This window comes from Pongo abelii, chromosome 6 (assembly GCF_028885655.2).
Source record: "Pongo abelii isolate AG06213 chromosome 6, NHGRI_mPonAbe1-v2.0_pri, whole genome shotgun sequence".
Taxonomy (NCBI): domain Eukaryota; kingdom Metazoa; phylum Chordata; class Mammalia; order Primates; family Hominidae; genus Pongo; species Pongo abelii.
In genome coordinates, this window is record NC_071991.2 from 147,371,234 (window position 1) to 147,387,323 (window position 16,090).

General features: G+C 49.7%; 1 protein-coding gene, 1 non-coding gene and 1 pseudogene across 2 annotated transcripts; 1 reads left to right on the forward strand and 2 right to left on the reverse strand.

Moving 5' to 3' along the window:
- LOC100939227 (zinc finger protein 746-like) overlaps positions 1-1,829 on the reverse strand; it is a 72,402-nt pseudogene extending 70,573 nt beyond the window's left edge.
- A 1,422-nt stretch (positions 1,830-3,251) lies between these two features.
- On the reverse strand, positions 3,252-4,447 carry LOC134761694 (uncharacterized). The gene is made up of 3 exons (XM_063725809.1): positions 4,212-4,447; positions 3,867-4,133; positions 3,252-3,780 (listed from the first exon to the last, which is right to left on the reverse strand). Exons 1-3 carry the CDS (start codon positions 4,326-4,328, stop codon positions 3,544-3,546), a joined length of 621 nt encoding a protein of 206 aa, XP_063581879.1. The 5' UTR covers positions 4,329-4,447; the 3' UTR covers positions 3,252-3,543.
- An 8,394-nt stretch (positions 4,448-12,841) lies between these two features.
- TRNAC-GCA (transfer RNA cysteine (anticodon GCA)) lies at positions 12,842-12,913 on the forward strand. The gene has a single exon. It is a non-coding gene; the product is annotated as a tRNA-Cys (tRNA).
- Positions 12,914-16,090: the final 3,177 nt, after the last annotated feature.

The following is a 16,090-nucleotide window of genomic DNA, read 5'->3' on the forward strand; positions in this document are numbered from 1 at the left end:
TCTAGGCGAAAACCCCAATGTGAGTGGGAGTCTTGCTCTCAAGGAGTAGGTGGTCCTACAAGTACCCGAGTGGGCCCGCTTGGTTCTGGGTTTGAGTCCGCCCTCCACCTAAGGCCACTGTTCCCTCACCTCTCCTTTCTTAGATCAATCCCTGCCACGTGAAGTCAAACGCCAAGAATGTACTCCAGAAGCTTCCTTTCAAATGGTCACCAGCTCCCCATCCACTGAAATCCTACCCATCCTCCACGTGCATTATTACAGTCTTTTCATATGCATGAAGGGGACCTCTGCATAAACTACTTTATTAAGAAAATATTAGTCTTTTACAGATGGATAACAAGGTACATGGTTTTCTTACAATTCTGATGGGGCCAAGAAACCCTGTGTAAGGCTTTCACACTATGTGGTGGGAGGTGGCGACTGTACGCTGCCCATTCCAGCCCAGCTTGTTAGTGGCTGGAATATGTGGGGCTGTCCTTACACTCCTGCCGGGAAGCCGAAACTCTTTGCTTGAGAGGAGCTGATGGTAAGAGGAGCCCGATCCCTCACTGGCCGCCCACCCGCAGGATGAAGTCCGGGCATGCAAGCCCCTTCCTAGTCTCTCTTTGCAGACTCCTTTCTCACTGCCTCCAAACCAAAACCACCTTCTCCAGGCTCATGGACTCCTTTCAGTGCCTAAACACGCCCTGCACTGTCCCGTCTCTCTGCGCCTTTGCCCAGGCACTCCTCTCTCCCTGAAAGCACCACCGGTCTAGCTGGGCCTGAAATCCTAGCCTTCCCTAAAAGCCCGGCTCAAATCACAGAGGCGCAGAGCATCAGGCCAGGAGGGGTGAGCAGCGGTACAAAGAGGCCCCCTGACACTCCTTCCCCCGGAGCCCACCGCAAGCTTCCACCTGGGCGCCAGCACTCACTCCTTTCTGTTTTGCACGATTACTGCCCGCGTACCTGTCTGCCTGGTCCTTGAACACACAGCCACTGTGTGTCTTTTCACACTTCCAGGTGTGCGAGCCTGGGCAAGTTAACTTCTCTAAGCCCCAGGTTTTTCTTCTGCTTGACGGAGATAACACCAGTACCCATCCCACAGGCTTGCTGTGAGGACAGAAGGACAGACTAAGGCCTCAACAGGGCTTCGTGCAGTATCTGACTCTATATTCCCTTCCGCGCCGACCCTGGGGAGCTGGGCACATGAGGGGTGTCTGTATACGCGGATTCGAAGCCGCACAACTCCCAGATACCGCTAAGCCGCTGGGGGGAGCTGGGGGAGGGACCCACAGGCCGAGCGCCAGGCAGAGAAAGGAGCCTCGAGTGGGAGGACGCAGATGTAGGGTTCAGCGGCTGGGGCGGGGGCAGGAAGCCCCGGAGGGGCCAAAGAACTTGGCGTGGGGTGGCCCAGGGCGGGGACAACCGTTCCGCCAGCGCTCGGGCTCGGCCGGGAGTGGGGGGCCCGGCCGGCAAGCGCAGTAGGCCCCGGCCGACCCCGCGGCCCTGTTCCCCGGAGCCCCAGGCGCGGTAGTACGACCCGGCTCCCGGAGCCCCCGCGTGCCGGGCCCGGGTCGCCCGGGGAATCCAGACCGCGAGTTCGTGCGCGCGTTGGTCGCCCTTACCGGAGCTGCGGCCGCCTCCTCCATGGCCCTGCGCTGTCCCCCGCGGCCCGGATAAAGTCGCCGCTGCTGCGCGCGGCCCCACGCAGGGCCCGCCTCCCAGTGCTCCCCGCAGGCGGCGCCCGCCCGGCCCTGCCTCCGCCGCCGCTCCTCCCAAGCTGCCCCTGCCCAGCGCCGCCGCAGTCGCGTGAACGCCTTTAGCGCCCGGCCGGTCCGCACTGTATCCTGGGAGCCGGCGCGGCCGACGAAGGCACATGAGGCTTCCTGGAGGCAGGCAGCCGCACAGCCCCACCTGCAGCTCCGCAGGCGAACTGCAGGCGCGACCCCGCCTGGCCGGCGACCCGGAGCTGACTCCGCGACCCCTGGCCGACCCCTCGCCCCTTCCCGACTGCCGAGTGTGCGTGCGCAGTCACTGCGCTGGCCCCGCGACCCAGGCCGAGGGACTCGGTTACCAAAAGAGTTCCCCTCATAAGACCCGCCTGGCCGCGCCCGCGGGCGAGCAGGGGCCTCCAGGCAGGGCCCTCCCCGGTGACCTCGGGCAGTGTGGCCCCCTCGCCCAGCTGGGCCCCGGCGCGGCCGAACAGGCACTTCTGCCGCCCGAGGTCCTGGGCCTGGAGGTTTGGGCTGTTTTCGGGGGGCAGCTGCAACTCATCCCCATATGTGTTTGAAGTGGAATAAATACTTCCAACAATAGGAATATACCAGTAGACGCCACTTAGCATTTTCTACCGTGTGTTTATTACAGTAAATATTTTTTAATGGCGTGAGCAATGGAACGCAATACCATCATTGAACATTATTTTGGGGAAGAACTTGGTATGGACAGATGTTCATGATATTTTAAGAGTAAAAGCCTGTCCAGAACGATCCTGTCTTTGTTTTAAAATTAACACTTTAAAACAATATATGACATATGTAGCATTATATACTGTGTATATGTGTATCTATAGTTTTGAAAGTTTGGAAGCATACATATGTCAACATAGACTAAGTAGTTTTCTTTAATAGAGCACAGGCCGTTTTTACGCATTTTATTTTTCCAATTCATGTTTTTATTTTTCAATAACAAGGATAGTGTTTTTAAACAAGGAGAGAAAAATAAAAATTTAAAAGTCCTTAAAAGGCTGGGGATGGAGGGCGCCTTGGACGGGGGCCCCCACGTGGTTACAGAGGCGCATTGCCTTTCAGATTCCTGGGCTGAGTGGGGATCTTTCCAGCTTGGGGAACCTGCGACATGTGGTGCGGAGTCTATGGGGCTTGCCGGGCCTAGGGACCGGGATCTGAACATTCTCCCCTAGTTTCTCTTCATCAGCGTGGGCTGTACGGTGAGTACAGCCCGGGCATCATCCGGGTTGCATTCTTGTTTGTGTATAAAAATGGAATTGCCCCAGGACTCGGGTTGGGGAAGACCTTACTCATAGTGTTGCCAATGCTCCTGTGTCCGACTTGCTTCTTCGGGTCACAGGCACAACCTAGCTATTCTCTGATGCCTCTCATCTCTGGGCGATTGTCCCTCAAATGAAGGGGTTTAGAGATTTCCTGCCTGGAGCCCTTGGCATCATTTTGTCTTTTGGAGTAAATCCCACAAAGGGTAAAATCACCCTACTCACCCCATGAGCTGTAGGAGAATGTCCCTGGACCTGCCCCAGGTTTTTCCTTTTTTTTTTTTTCCCCCTTCAGCTCTTCCACATGATTCCTTCCCCTCTCAAGTAACACATCTCCTCTCCTAGGGGTGGACTCGTGTTTTATGGGTCTGAAGCTTGTGTAATCAGGAAGAACATTATTAAGAAAAAGCCTCATAAAATTACAAATTTAGAAGGAGGCACAGAGCTGGTGCAGGAAAGGCACTCTGAAGCTTCCTTAGCTTCACTGTAATGTCCTGGATTAAAAAAAAAAAAAAAAAAAAAAGCCAGCAGGGACATCAAACATACCCAAGCCTTGTCTAGGCTGGGACATGCGCACCAGGGAGATTATAGGGGGAGCTGGGAATCAGTTCTGTCATTAACCAGTCGAGATCCTTGGGCAACTCAGTCGGCCCTTGCCTCACATGTAAAGTGAGGAGATTGGAGTAGATCATTCTGCAAATGTCCCTGAGTCCAGCCTTCCTTTCACCACTTGATACGGGACCCAGTAGAAGACCACTGCTTCCTCTCTCACTGTGGCGTTTTTGCGGGTCACCCTGCATGATAATTTACCTCCATTATCAAGACACAATGTGTTGGCAAGTCCCTGCCATGTTGCCTGGAAGAGCTACTCCCGGATTACCTTGGAAAAGGGGCTTATTCCTGTTTGAGGAGACAGAGGTGTTATCTCCATGGCAATATGGCTTTCATGGTGTGTCCCATGGTGTGTCCTGGAGGACGTGAGCAGTGGGGCAAAGTGCAGTCTGGACTTAAGTGACCATCTGTGTGTCCCTTGAAGGAATTTAACATCATCATAGAAATCACTGTGGAATTCAGTGTCTCCCAGGTCCTCGGACCAGAAGTGGAGAGGAGTGGTTGGCTTTGCTGCCTTCTGAGAAGGTTGCCAGGGCTACAAGGCAAAAGGCCTGTGGGTAAAGGAGAAAATTCCCGTAGGGGGAAAAGACAGTTCACAGAAGGGACAGTTTACCAGCTCCTGTGACAAGAGAAGAGGCAGGGCCTTGGTATAGCTGAGGAGGTGAAAACGAGCTAACCCAAGTGTTACTCCACGTGTTCCTTCTAAGAGGGACAGGGCTCTGCTTGCCATCAGAAAGGTCACATGGGAGGCTGGATGCAGTGGCTCATCCCAGCGCTTTGGGAGGCCAAGGCAGGAGGTTCGCTTGAGGCCCCGAGTTTCAGACCAGCCTGGGCAACGTAGTGAGACGTCTGCTCTACAAAAAAATAAATAAATAAAAAGTATTAACTGGGTATGGTGGCACACACCTGTGGTCCCAGTTAGTTGAGAGGCTGAGGTGGGAGGATTGCTTGAGCCCAAGAGTTGGAGGCTGCAGTGAGCTATGACTGTTTCACTGCACTCCAGCCTGGGTAACAGTATAATACCCTGTCGCTTAAAAAAACAATGAAAAGAGTCAAGTGGGGTTGTTCTCCTGCAACATTTTTTGGTCCTTGAAACTAGGTTAACATTGGTCCTTTTAAGGCTTTTGGGGATTCCAAAATCTACTCAGCTACCACCTTCTCACTATTTCTTGGAGTTGCTCCTTCTCCATCATTCTCCATGTGTATTAACTGAAGAAGTGGAGCTGGAAGAATCATCTTTTGTCCTAGATTGCAGTTGTGTTGAAAGTGCCCTGAATGGAATACTGGGCCAGGAGAGCCAGACCCAACTCTGTCATTAAGTGTGTTAGAACAGACACCTCAGTCCCACGGAGTTTCTTTTGTAGGTGCCCACCATGACAGGCACTAGAGGTTGACTCTGAAGGTCATTCTAGCAGTGCTTTTCCAGGCTGCTGCCACAACCCAGGGACTCAAGGCAGGGAAGACACAGGATCCGGGGTATCTGAGGAGGAGAGACTGCCTCTTGTTATGCACAAGGTCAATGAGTTTTCACTCAGGTGGGTCTGGCAGCTCCTATGAGCTTCTATTTTGAAGTGGCAACTCATAGGTTCCTGGTAATCTGGGTATGACTATAAAAGTCAAAGATATTAATTAACCCACACAATAGCAGGATAGAGTATAGCTCAGGGGTAGAGTATTGGACTGCAGATCCAACAGGACACCAGTTCAAATCCAGATAACCCCTCTGGCTTTTCAATTTTGACATTTTAAATAGTGCCTACATTTTAACTTCTTTTCTATTAGACACTAGGGTAAAGATTTCATTTTTTCTGGAACCAGCAAATGGTGAGGGCAGAATGTGGTGGTTTTATACATTTTAGGGAGACATGAGGCATCAGTCAATATGTGTAAGATGTACATTGGTTAGTTCTGGAAATGTGGGACAACTTGAGGTGAAGGCAGGACAACTGAAAGCAAGGAGGGGGCTTCCAGGTCACAGGTATATAAGAGACAAATGGTTGCATTCTTTTGAGCTGCTGATGAGCCTCTCCAAAGGAGGCAATCAGATATGCATTTATCTCAGTGAGCAGAGGGGCGACTTTGAATAAAATGGGAGGCAGGTTTGCCCTAAGCAGTTCCCAGCTTGACTTTTCCCTTCAGGTTAGTGATTTGGGGGCCCCAAGATTTATTTTCCTTTCACACTTAAGTGTACAGTACTTGAAACTGGACCTGGGGCTGGGTGCGGTGGCTCACACCTGTAATCCCAGCACTTTGGGAAGCCAAGGTGGGTGGATCACGAGGTCAAGAGTTCGAGACCAGCCTGGACAACATGGTGAAACCTCATCTCTACTAAGAATACAAAAATTAGCCGGGCATGGTGGCACGTGCCTGTAACGCCAGGTACTGTGAAGGCTGAGGCAAGAGAATCTCTTGAATCTGGGAGGCAGAGGTTGCAGTGGGGCGGAGGTTGCAGTGAGCCGAGATCGCGCCACTGCACTCCAGCCTGGGCAACAGAGTGAGACTCTGTTTTGGAGAGAAAAAAAAAAAAAAACTGGACCAGAACAGCATCTTCCAGGAACAAAGGCTGTTTCAGCATTTCCTAGTTGTCTTAATTTTTCCCCCTTTTCCATCCAGGCATTCCCCCTGGGATGGGGTGATATTGGTCTTCTAATTCCAAGACAAACCACGAGGATTTATAGCTCAGTGAGTGAGCCCTTATAAGGCCAAGTGAGTCTGCAGAGGATGAAATGTCAACAGGTTAAAATATAAGTAAAGTTCCATGTTGTGTTTAAATTTTGTAACTATCAAAGCCAATTTTATGTCATATTTAAGCTTTAAAAGCAAACTTCTGCTGAAGGGATTATTGAATTATATCAATCATCTCAAAAGCTAAAGGATGTGACGGCGTTCTATGCTTTGGAGAACTAACAGCTTTTTTGGTACAAAATCTCAAAATTCATGGAGGTTCAGCTATACAGCATAGAATTCAGAAGCACAATTCATGATTTTTAGTATCCCTTACACTAATCACATTTCATGAATCTTTTTCAGAACTACCTAAAATATGTTTATTAATTCTTCTGATTTATATGAACAACAGAAGTTTCTACTTTAGATAGGTTAAAAACAGGTTCTTGTAATAAAACTATGTGACAGCTAGAAAGTCTTACTATCTTTACATTGAATGGCAGGAAAACACAACAGAGAAGCAGGCATTGAAGACAGAGCCTGGTCAAGTGTAGTGTCACTTGAGGCTCTGTCTAATTTGATCATTTAGCAAATGGCGCTTTGCTCTACTCCTCTGAGTTGAAAATATTCTGTATCCTGTGACCTTTCTTTTTAGTATAAGATGTAGGAGCCTGAAAACAAAACTTCTTTTATCTTTGGTGACGTGCTTCATAATTTTCTTTTCCTTAAAGCAGATTCCTTTTGTTAACAAGATATTCGAATTTTTTACTTAGTACTTTTTTTCCCTCCAAAAAGTGGCATTGGTAACTCAAACAAGAAATGCTAGAGGGGATGGACACCTCAATCCCCATGATGAGCTTATTTTGCATCGCATGCCTCTTTCAAAACAGCTCATGTGCCCCGTAAATATATATACCACTTTGTACTCACAAAAACTTACATTTTTTAAGAAGTGGCTTTTGCTGTTCCAGTTTCACAAACACTTAGAGCTTTGGCGTAGAACTTGGGTACTTGCCCCTTTCCCATCCCTGCCCTCCAATGCCTTCTGATAGTGAAAATGGTCTCTCGGGGCAGCCTCCTTCCTGTATCCCCATTACTGTTTTAGCTCCTCCACCCAAGCCTGCCAGCCCTCCAGCTACTCTATAAACAGTCTCCTTCCTCCTTAACCTTGCCCTGCGAGTCTGCCTTTTTATCCCTCCTTGTACACCTGAAGGCCAGCTTTCCCGTGAAGCCATCCCTCCCCTTCAACCTCCAGAACTGAGAGGGTGGGGTCATCTTCTCAGCCTCATTCTCCACATTGCCCCCAAACCCCAGCTCCTCCACCATCCCTCCCTGCTTCTCTCTCAAAGCCGTCTCCTTTCACCACGCTCTCCTCTCCACATTCATGTCTTCTCCACAAACTTAGTGGAAATTTTTAGAACTAGGCTAACAATCGTATTTTCCTCACCTCCTCCTGCTTTCATCCTCGGGAATGTCAAACTCCAAGGTAATGTGCTTCCAATGCTAAGGCCTCCCGAGATTTTCATCTTCCTGGCTCTAGGAATGTTCACAAACTCCGTTCACTGCGACTCTCAAGGTGTGTGGTGAGGCAGAGGTTCAGAATTTTCCACCAGTGTCTTCTACCCTGCCTTTTGGTTATCAGCTGAGCACATGGCTTCCCAGAAGAAAAACTGCATTTCCTAGACCCCCTTGGAGCTGTGAGGCCACAGGCAGAAGGCTGGTCAATGAGATGCAGGTGAAAGTGATGGGTGTTCTTATATGGAGAGGCTTGTCTTTCCTCCTTCCTACTGGCTGGGAGGTCAATGAGATGCTAATCTGGGTGATGGCATGCTGGAATGAAAGCCAAGCCGGCCAGACAGCCACAAAGAAGAAATCGGGTTCTTGACCCTATGGAAAGCCATTCCTGGACCACCTAGCTATGGACTTTTATGTGGGAGAAAAGAAAGCTTCTGGTTTGTTTGCTTGTTTTTGTTTTGCTTCCATCCTTTGTTACTTTGGGTGTTCAGCATTCATAGCCAAAGCTGATCATCACTTAGACTATTCCCTTTCAAGATCTTAGAATCAGAAGTCCTTTTATGACACGTTTTCTGATGTTTACATGTTCTTACTGTTACCAAAAATGTTTCATTATCCTCATTTTGACCTTAATCTTGTCTACCTCTCTCTGTTCCCATGACCCCAGGGCCACCTTGGGGCTCAGCTATCTGCCTGCCCATTATTGATCCCATGTTTGGCCTGTCAGTCATGATTCCAGCTCCTTTGAGAGCTTGGCCTGTGGTCTATCTACCTCTCTCATGAGCCCTTCTGCTTCTGGGGATACACAAGCCTTTGGCCTTTCCCATCTTTGCTCTGGCGGAGCCAGTCTTTGCTGGAGTAAATTGTAGAGCCAGGCAAATGGTCCCACTGCAAATCTACACCAGTTTGACCTCAACCAGTGCCTCTCTCTAATGAGCAATGATTCTATTCCTTTCTAATTCACCTCTTCTCCAATTCCCACAGTGCCTGGTTCATGCTTTGCCCTTCTTCCCAAGTAATGATTCCCACCCTACCTCCTTTATTCTCTTTGGAAGACTTTGTTTTCTATCTGAGAAGATCAAGGCCATGGAGGCCCCCCAGCATCCTCTGCTGCTCTGCATCTTCACCTTCTCCTCATCCCCTCCAGGCTAAGAGGAAAAGCCTGCCTGCTCCTCTCTAGAGCACATCCTGTGTTCTTTAACTATCCTTTGGCTTTCCCTGGGATCTCATTTCATCAATATATCCTGTCTTTTTTGTTGACACATTTGAGCATATTCATATATGTATTGGCCATTCACGATATACAGGGAAACCTACAGGCACATCTTTGCAGCAATTATGGCAAACTGTGTGTGCTTTGATAGACATACAGGTGCCATGGAGCATGTGGCAGGGGTCCCACCCATCAGGAGGGTCAGGAGGGCTTCCCAGGAGAACACCCACCCAAGTGCTCCACTTCATTGAGACTGTGCTTGTCACAGTCCTTGGTGACGATGTGTCATGGGTGATTCTCATCTTTAATTCAAGCCCTCAGTAGCATTTTTTTTTCAATCGACATTGGGGCTGTCACTCTTTTTCTGTTTTTTTCTTTGTACTTCTCTGCCACTTTTCCTCAATCTCTTTTGCTGGTTTCTCCTTAACGTCCCCATTTTTAAACATTCGAAGGCCCAGGTCTTAGTTCCTAGACCACTTTTCTTTTCACTCACACTTCCTCAGTGCTCTCATTCCATCCTGCGGCTTTAATGGGTTGATGGCCCTCAAATTTATACCTTTAGCCAACACCTCCCCTTCAAACTCCAGCTTCATTTTTGATATCTCCATTAGACCATTTAACAGATGGATTCAATTTAATACATCACAGATTAAACTCCTGACTTCCACCACCCCCTCAAATTTCATTTCTGCTGCAATGAGAATGGCCATCTCAGAGAATGGCCACCCCATCCCACCGGGTGCTCAGGACAGAAAACCTTGGCATTGTCCTTGACTTTTCCCTTTCTCTCACACCCTGCTCTCAAATCATCAGCAAATCCTGTTCACACTGCTTCAAAATATATCCAAAATCTGACCACTTCTCATTGCCTCCACCATCAGACAAAGCTACAATCATCTCTCACCCAGGTTATGGTGACAACTTCCTGAACTTGTGTCCCTGCTTCCATACATGTCCTCTAGTGCCCTCAGGCCAGCCAGAGGATGAAATCAGCTTATGTCATTCCTCTGCAAGAAATCCTCCAATAGCTCCCATCTAATCCAGAGTGAAAGCCCATGTCCGTACACAACCTATCCCAATGGCAAGTGAAACAGACATGGGCTCTTGAAACTAGAGGAGTAGATCAAGATGTACAAATGTTCACAGAAGTTAAAAATGGAAAATATGAGAAATACTAGATGGTAAGATGCAGGGGTATTATAAGACTATTACTGGGATATCAAAGTGATTGCAGGAGGTAAGGACGCTTTCCTTGAGGAAGTGATGTTTCATTCATGGTGTATTGGTAAGGTAAAATATTTGTGGTAGTTATTATGCATAAGTATTGTGTATCCCATTGGGGCTGACGTGAAAAATTCTCTCTCGGGTAGTGTGGCCATTCTGCTGGCTTTTTCCAGGGCACCTACTGTCGCTTTTAGCCATAGAAGCTGGTGCTGGAGTTCACCTCCTTTGCCCAGCTAAGGCTTCTGCACAGTGAGATGAGGCAGGTAGTGACTCCCGCCCCAGGAAACTCTCACTGATCCCTGTGGTCTCCTTGGGCTGCCTCTGTCTGTACCTTGTGTGTGTTTCACTCTCCCAACCCCTTTTAGGACCCCCTGAGAGAAGATCATTCTAGAGATTCTATTATCTAGACAGTCTAGATAGTCCTAGATATGCCCTAGACTGCCACGTTGGGACACCTGGAGCCAGTCTTCACCACATCATGCCCACCAGAGGAAACAAGTTCTCTTTTATGAAGGTGGAACTTGCCATCACAAAAGAGGCTTGCCCGTCCGCTCTCTTCTTCCTCGCTGAGGACAATACTGCATAGTTTCCAGAAGGTGAGGCAGGGAAATTTGACAGGAAAATTTGCCCAACTGCCTTCTTTTCATCTATACTTTTACTTCCTTGGCCTCTTAGGTCTTCTTACTACCTCTGGTTTTGTGAAGAGCCACCCCCTGGCAAGGTCAGTCATGCCTGGAGTTCCCGTGCCATGTGCAATTGTCTATATGCTGGTATAAGGACTCCAACTATTGCTAACCTTCTAGTCTTCTTACAGTTAGCACATTGGTCTGAGTAATTTATGTAATTTCCCTATTGGAAGCTTAGGGCAGTTTCCGAGGGGAATTCTAATGTAGGAGGAAGAGGGGACTCTGGGGTAGGGTGACCACGGTGTGCAGTCGATTCCTTGTTGACGTTCGCTCCAGCACGAGCTGCACACGGCTGGCTACTTCCACGGGCACACTCAATGCAGGAAGCCATCCCCCAAGGATAGTCACTGACTCTTTTTAGGGTTACCACAGTGAGACCCAGACTGAGAAGACAGGAGCTCGCCTGGTACTTGGGGTCGTAGGACCATTTCAGGCAGAGAGGCCTTCAGATTCCTCCTTCTTCATACAGGGGCCATTGGAATCGTACAAGAGCTGCATCAGTTGCTCTCTTTCTTGCTCTTCAGGAGGGCTTCCTAGCAACTGCCCTGCTGCCCCCATCCCAACTCAGCCATCTCCCTCATATAGGGAAAACGACTTGTCTATTTCTCTTGCTGTATATGTGGTTTTATCACTGAGCAGGGGACTTATCCCTTCCTTGATCGTCTTCCTCCAGGTATGACTAGAAAGACCTTTCTCTGCCTTTAATAATGCTGACACCATCATTTTGACCCGATTGTAAGCCCCAGCTGACTCGGGAGGGCAGCATTGGCATTTTTATTTTCACTGATTCCTGCACAGTTTATACACCTCCTTGGGCATGGTACTACCTGACTATACTAGGTCCTCACCATCTGAGAGGCCTCTGGGGAGGGGGTAGGTCAGGGTGGAGAAGGCAGGTGTGGAAGGAGGTGCCGTGGGACTCAACTCAAGCGTGGCTGAGGGACAGGGGGTCAGGGCCTGGGTGCTGGCCACAGGACACAGGCAGCAGGGATGCCCCTGGCCCATTGTGGGTGCCTTCTGCCTTCAGACTCACCACCCCCATTGTGATGTTCCAGCCAGGTGGACAGTGGACAACTGCTGTGTGAAAAAAGAGTGACAGCATCAGAGGGGAGGGGCTGAACACCGGGAGGGATGAGAGTGGCCTGGAAGGAACGGGGCAGAGAAACTGGATGAGAGAAAGCCTGGGAGGATCTGAAGAAGGAGGAGGAATTAGGACAATGCCAGCTGCAGGAGGCAGAGAAGACTTCCTGGGGAATATTTTATCAATTTCTCTCTTTTATTTTTAACCACCCAGAAGGCTCAGTACCTGGAAGGCTGGAAACATGGACATTTGACTTGCCACACATAAATTGGAAAAGAGAAGATTCCCCCACTCGCTCCCTGGTCTCTTCACCTGCTCCCAGGGGGTTACCATTAACTATTGATCTATTATCATTCTTTTTTTATGGCCACATAGTATTCCATGGTATATATGTGCCACAGTTTTGTAATACTGAGTATTATTATTTAAGTAACTTTCTTTTACAAAAGCAATTTGCTTATCACTTGGCAAATTATCATGAACAGTATTGTATGTCAAATACAAGCCCCAGACACAGGCACTGGGCCTCCTTGCAGTGCATGGGAAGGTGATGTCACCCAGTTAGAGTTCTGTCCCCAGTCTAGCACACCTCATATGATGCTCAACAACTGCTACTGTCAAAGAGAATTATCGGGATGACTTGAAGGGTCTTTCCAGTCATAAAGGTCAACAAGGCCACCAGGGTGTCCTCAGCCAGGTCCACACAGAAGTGATGGGAAAAGAAGTGTTAGTGACAGGAGGGAGGCCAGAATTCAGAGAGACAGAACTGGCCTGGACATCCCAACCTGTAGAGCTGAGTCTTGTTCTTGGTGTGTCAACCCATGAAAAGGGTGTTAATTACACCCTATCCTGAGCCTGGGGGTATAGCTCAAGGGTAGAGCATTTGACTGCAGATCAAGAGGTCCCTGGTTCAAATCCAGGTGCCCCCTGCCCTGTTTTACTTTTAACCACCAAAGTGGGTCCTGGATCACATGCTCCTCTCAATTTGGTCACAACCAAATTCCACATGGCCAGTCTCGGGCTCTCTCTATTAACCCCACCCTGGGCAAGACATGACCAGGCCTGCTGCCCCCTCTGCTCCCGCTCCCCATCTGCTGAGCCCTCAACAGGCCCAACGAGATGCCCGCCTGCCCCCCCCTCCCCCGACCCGGTCCCCAGAAATCACCCAACTGACTTCCAGTTGAAAGTCTAGCACTAAGAGGCACTAAATTTGCACCATGGACCTCTTGACCTGCAGGCAAATGCTCTTCCTCTGAGCTAGAAACCCACTTCAGATGAGTTCCCAATGGACACTGCCTAAGCATGTGGCCTGCTCAGGGGAGGGATCCTCCTGAAACCCACAGTAGTTTCTGTTTACTCCAGGTCAGGTCCCATGTCCTGGCAGACCTATCTCATACCAACCAACGCTCTCTGGCCATTGGCTCTGTCCCTCTCCCACTGACCCCTCATTTGAGTCCCAGAGCCTCCTCTGTACTGTGTGGTCCGTTCTCTTCCTTCTGTCTCAAGCTGAGTGCATGAGCTTTGACATCACTTCTTGCTGGAATGACCATCCACTACATCTCTCCTTCCTTTGCCTCTTCCTCATGCACATTTATTCTAAAATCAACCCCCACCCCCACCCCACCCTCACCCTCACCCTTTAGACGATGGCTGGATTTTGCTTTTCTTTTTCCTTTTTTTTTTTTTTTTTTGATGGAGCTCATTCTGTAGCCCAGGATGGAGTGCAATGGCGCGATCTCTGCTCACTGCAACCTCCGCCTCCTGGGCTCAAGCTATTCTCCTGCCTTAGCCTCCCAAGTAGCTGAGATTACAGGCATGCACCACCATGCCTGGCTAATTTTTGTATTTTTAGTAGAGACGGGGTTTTGCCATCTTGGCCAGGCTGGTCTCGAACTCCTGACCTCAGGTGATCCGCCCGCCTCGGCCTCCCAAAGTGCTGGGATTACAGACACGAGCCACCCCGCCTGGCCCTTTTTTTCCATTTTCTACCTTTTCCTCTCTTTTATCCCAAGGCCAAATTCAAGGCCTTGGACTGCAGGGCTGACCCTAGGGGAGGTGGAAGCTGTCCTCCTGGTGAGCAGCCCAGTTGTCTCAGAAGGCGTCACTCAGCAGGTCAGCACATATGAGGGATAGGGATTGGGCGTAAGCCTGTCTTTCTGGGGGTCCAAAGCCCAGGCCCAAAGGGGCTTCTGAACTGGGATGAGGAATCCCTCCCTACAGTGGCTGAGCCACGGCCCCAGGCACGTGAGAACACAGGCAAACTGGGCACCTTCCCTGACAAGACACATCCACAGGGACACGTGGTGTCTGTCCCTTGCTATAGTCAAAGGCCATGTAGATTCCAGACTTGTGGCACAGGGGTCCTGATGGGTGGGAAAGCCCCAAGGTATTTTCTGTTACTACAATGAGTGGGCAGCTTTGGCATTTGGTGGGCAGGGGCCAGGGCTGCTGGGCGTTCTATGAGATGCTTCATCAGCTGGGAGAGGAGGCTGCTTTTGCTGTCATGGAGATTTGGCAGAGTTTGGAGTTTGTTTGGATGTTTGTTGTGAATTCTCCACATCTTTTCGTAAATGCTCTCTACAGTTCTTGGATTGCTGTTGTTTCCTGAAAAATGCCCCAGCCTTCACATGAGAGCCCAGGGAGGCTGTGCATTTAACTGAATGCAGCAACTGCAAGATCCAATTTTGCCTCTGGTTTTCTGCTATGACATGCGGGAGCCTTAGAGAAGATTCTCTCAGCATAATGCTGGAAGCTCTAGGAGCCCTTCCACACATTGCATGGAGAAGCTGGGCCTTTGCTCTAGCCTAGTATTTCTCCATGCACTAGAATCGGCTCCCTACCTGCAGCTTCTCCTGTTTTATGGCAGCTGGGTCTCTTGCCCTCAATGGGCTCCATTTCAGCCAATCACAGGCACCAGTGTATGTAGCTGTTCTGCTGTTGTGAGCCCTGGTCTGCTGGATTCCCATCCAGGAAGAACCAGCTGGATTTTTATTGACTTCAGTACAATTAGATCTGGCAACTCCAGTGTCCTCCCACATACCCATTTCTCTGAGGATCTCTTGCTTGCAAATCACACCTGGTACCAACTTCCGTTCTAGTCACAGACACAGGCACAAGATTAGAACCTGACTTTGTCTAATGGAAACAGATGAAATCATCGCTGACAGTACCAGGAGCTCACAGCACTGACGGGAAGGTGTGAACCTAGAATCACGGCAAGGTCACAGCAGAGAGTGTGCTGGCCAGGGGTCACTGCAGCCCTGCCGGATGCTGGATGCAGCCGCTAGCCCTGCTGCTAGACCAGAGCTCTGCCATCTTGGGATGCAGTTTATCAGCCCTGCCCTGCACATCGTCCAGTCCACATTCAACATCTGAGCAGGCCCTTACCACCCGAGGTCAAGGCGGGAGTATTTGGCACACCTATTTGATGTAGCACGTTGCAGAGCTATGCTTTCCCCCAAGATTCACATTATTTTGGGTTCCTAAAGTCATATAATAATACAAACATCCACCTCAAGCCACAAGAGAGGGACTGAGTCAGCACCAGAGGGCTGGGTGGCAGCGCCCGTTGCCTTCCTCCTAAGTTTTCAGAACAACAGCTGGCTCAGGGGATAAAAGCATAAGAGCTAGGGGACAGCTGGATTTGAGCCAGGGACCTCTTGATCTGAGTCAAATACTCTACTCCTGAGCTACACTTTCTCCCTGCTGTAACTTAGGTTTAGCATATTGACCACTGTGGCCTCGCCCACAGACTCCAGCACACTGTAACTTCCACTTGCTGCTCGCCCACAGACTCCAGCACACTGTAACTTCCACTTGCTGCTCGCCCACAGACTCCAGCACACTGTAACTTCCACTTGCTGCTCGCCCACAGACTCCAGCACACTGTAACTTCCACTTGCTGCTCGCCCACAGACTCCAGCACACTGTAACTTCCACTTGCTGCTCGCCCACAGACTCCAGCACACTGTAACTTCCACTTGCTGCTCGCCCACAGACTCCAGCACACTGTAACTTCCACTTGCTGCTCGCCCACAGACTCCAGCACACTGTAACTTCCACTTGCTGCTCGCCCACAGACTCCAGCACACTGTAACTTCCACTTG

What these genes read in the sequence shown, in the direction of transcription:
- LOC134761694 (XM_063725809.1), bottom strand. Translation starts at nt 4,328, where the DNA reads ATGGCAAGCAGAGCCCTGTCCCTCTTAGAAGGAACACGTGGAGTAACA. An exon ending in TTCTCTTGTCACAGGAGCTG is followed by an intron (nt 4,134 to 4,211) that starts GTAAACTGTCCC and finishes TTTGCCTTGTAG; the next exon opens with CCCTGGCAACCTTCTCAGAA. An exon ending in GAATAAGCCCCTTTTCCAAG is followed by an intron (nt 3,781 to 3,866) that starts GTAATCCGGGAG and finishes ATTATCATGCAG; the next exon opens with GGTGACCCGCAAAAACGCCA.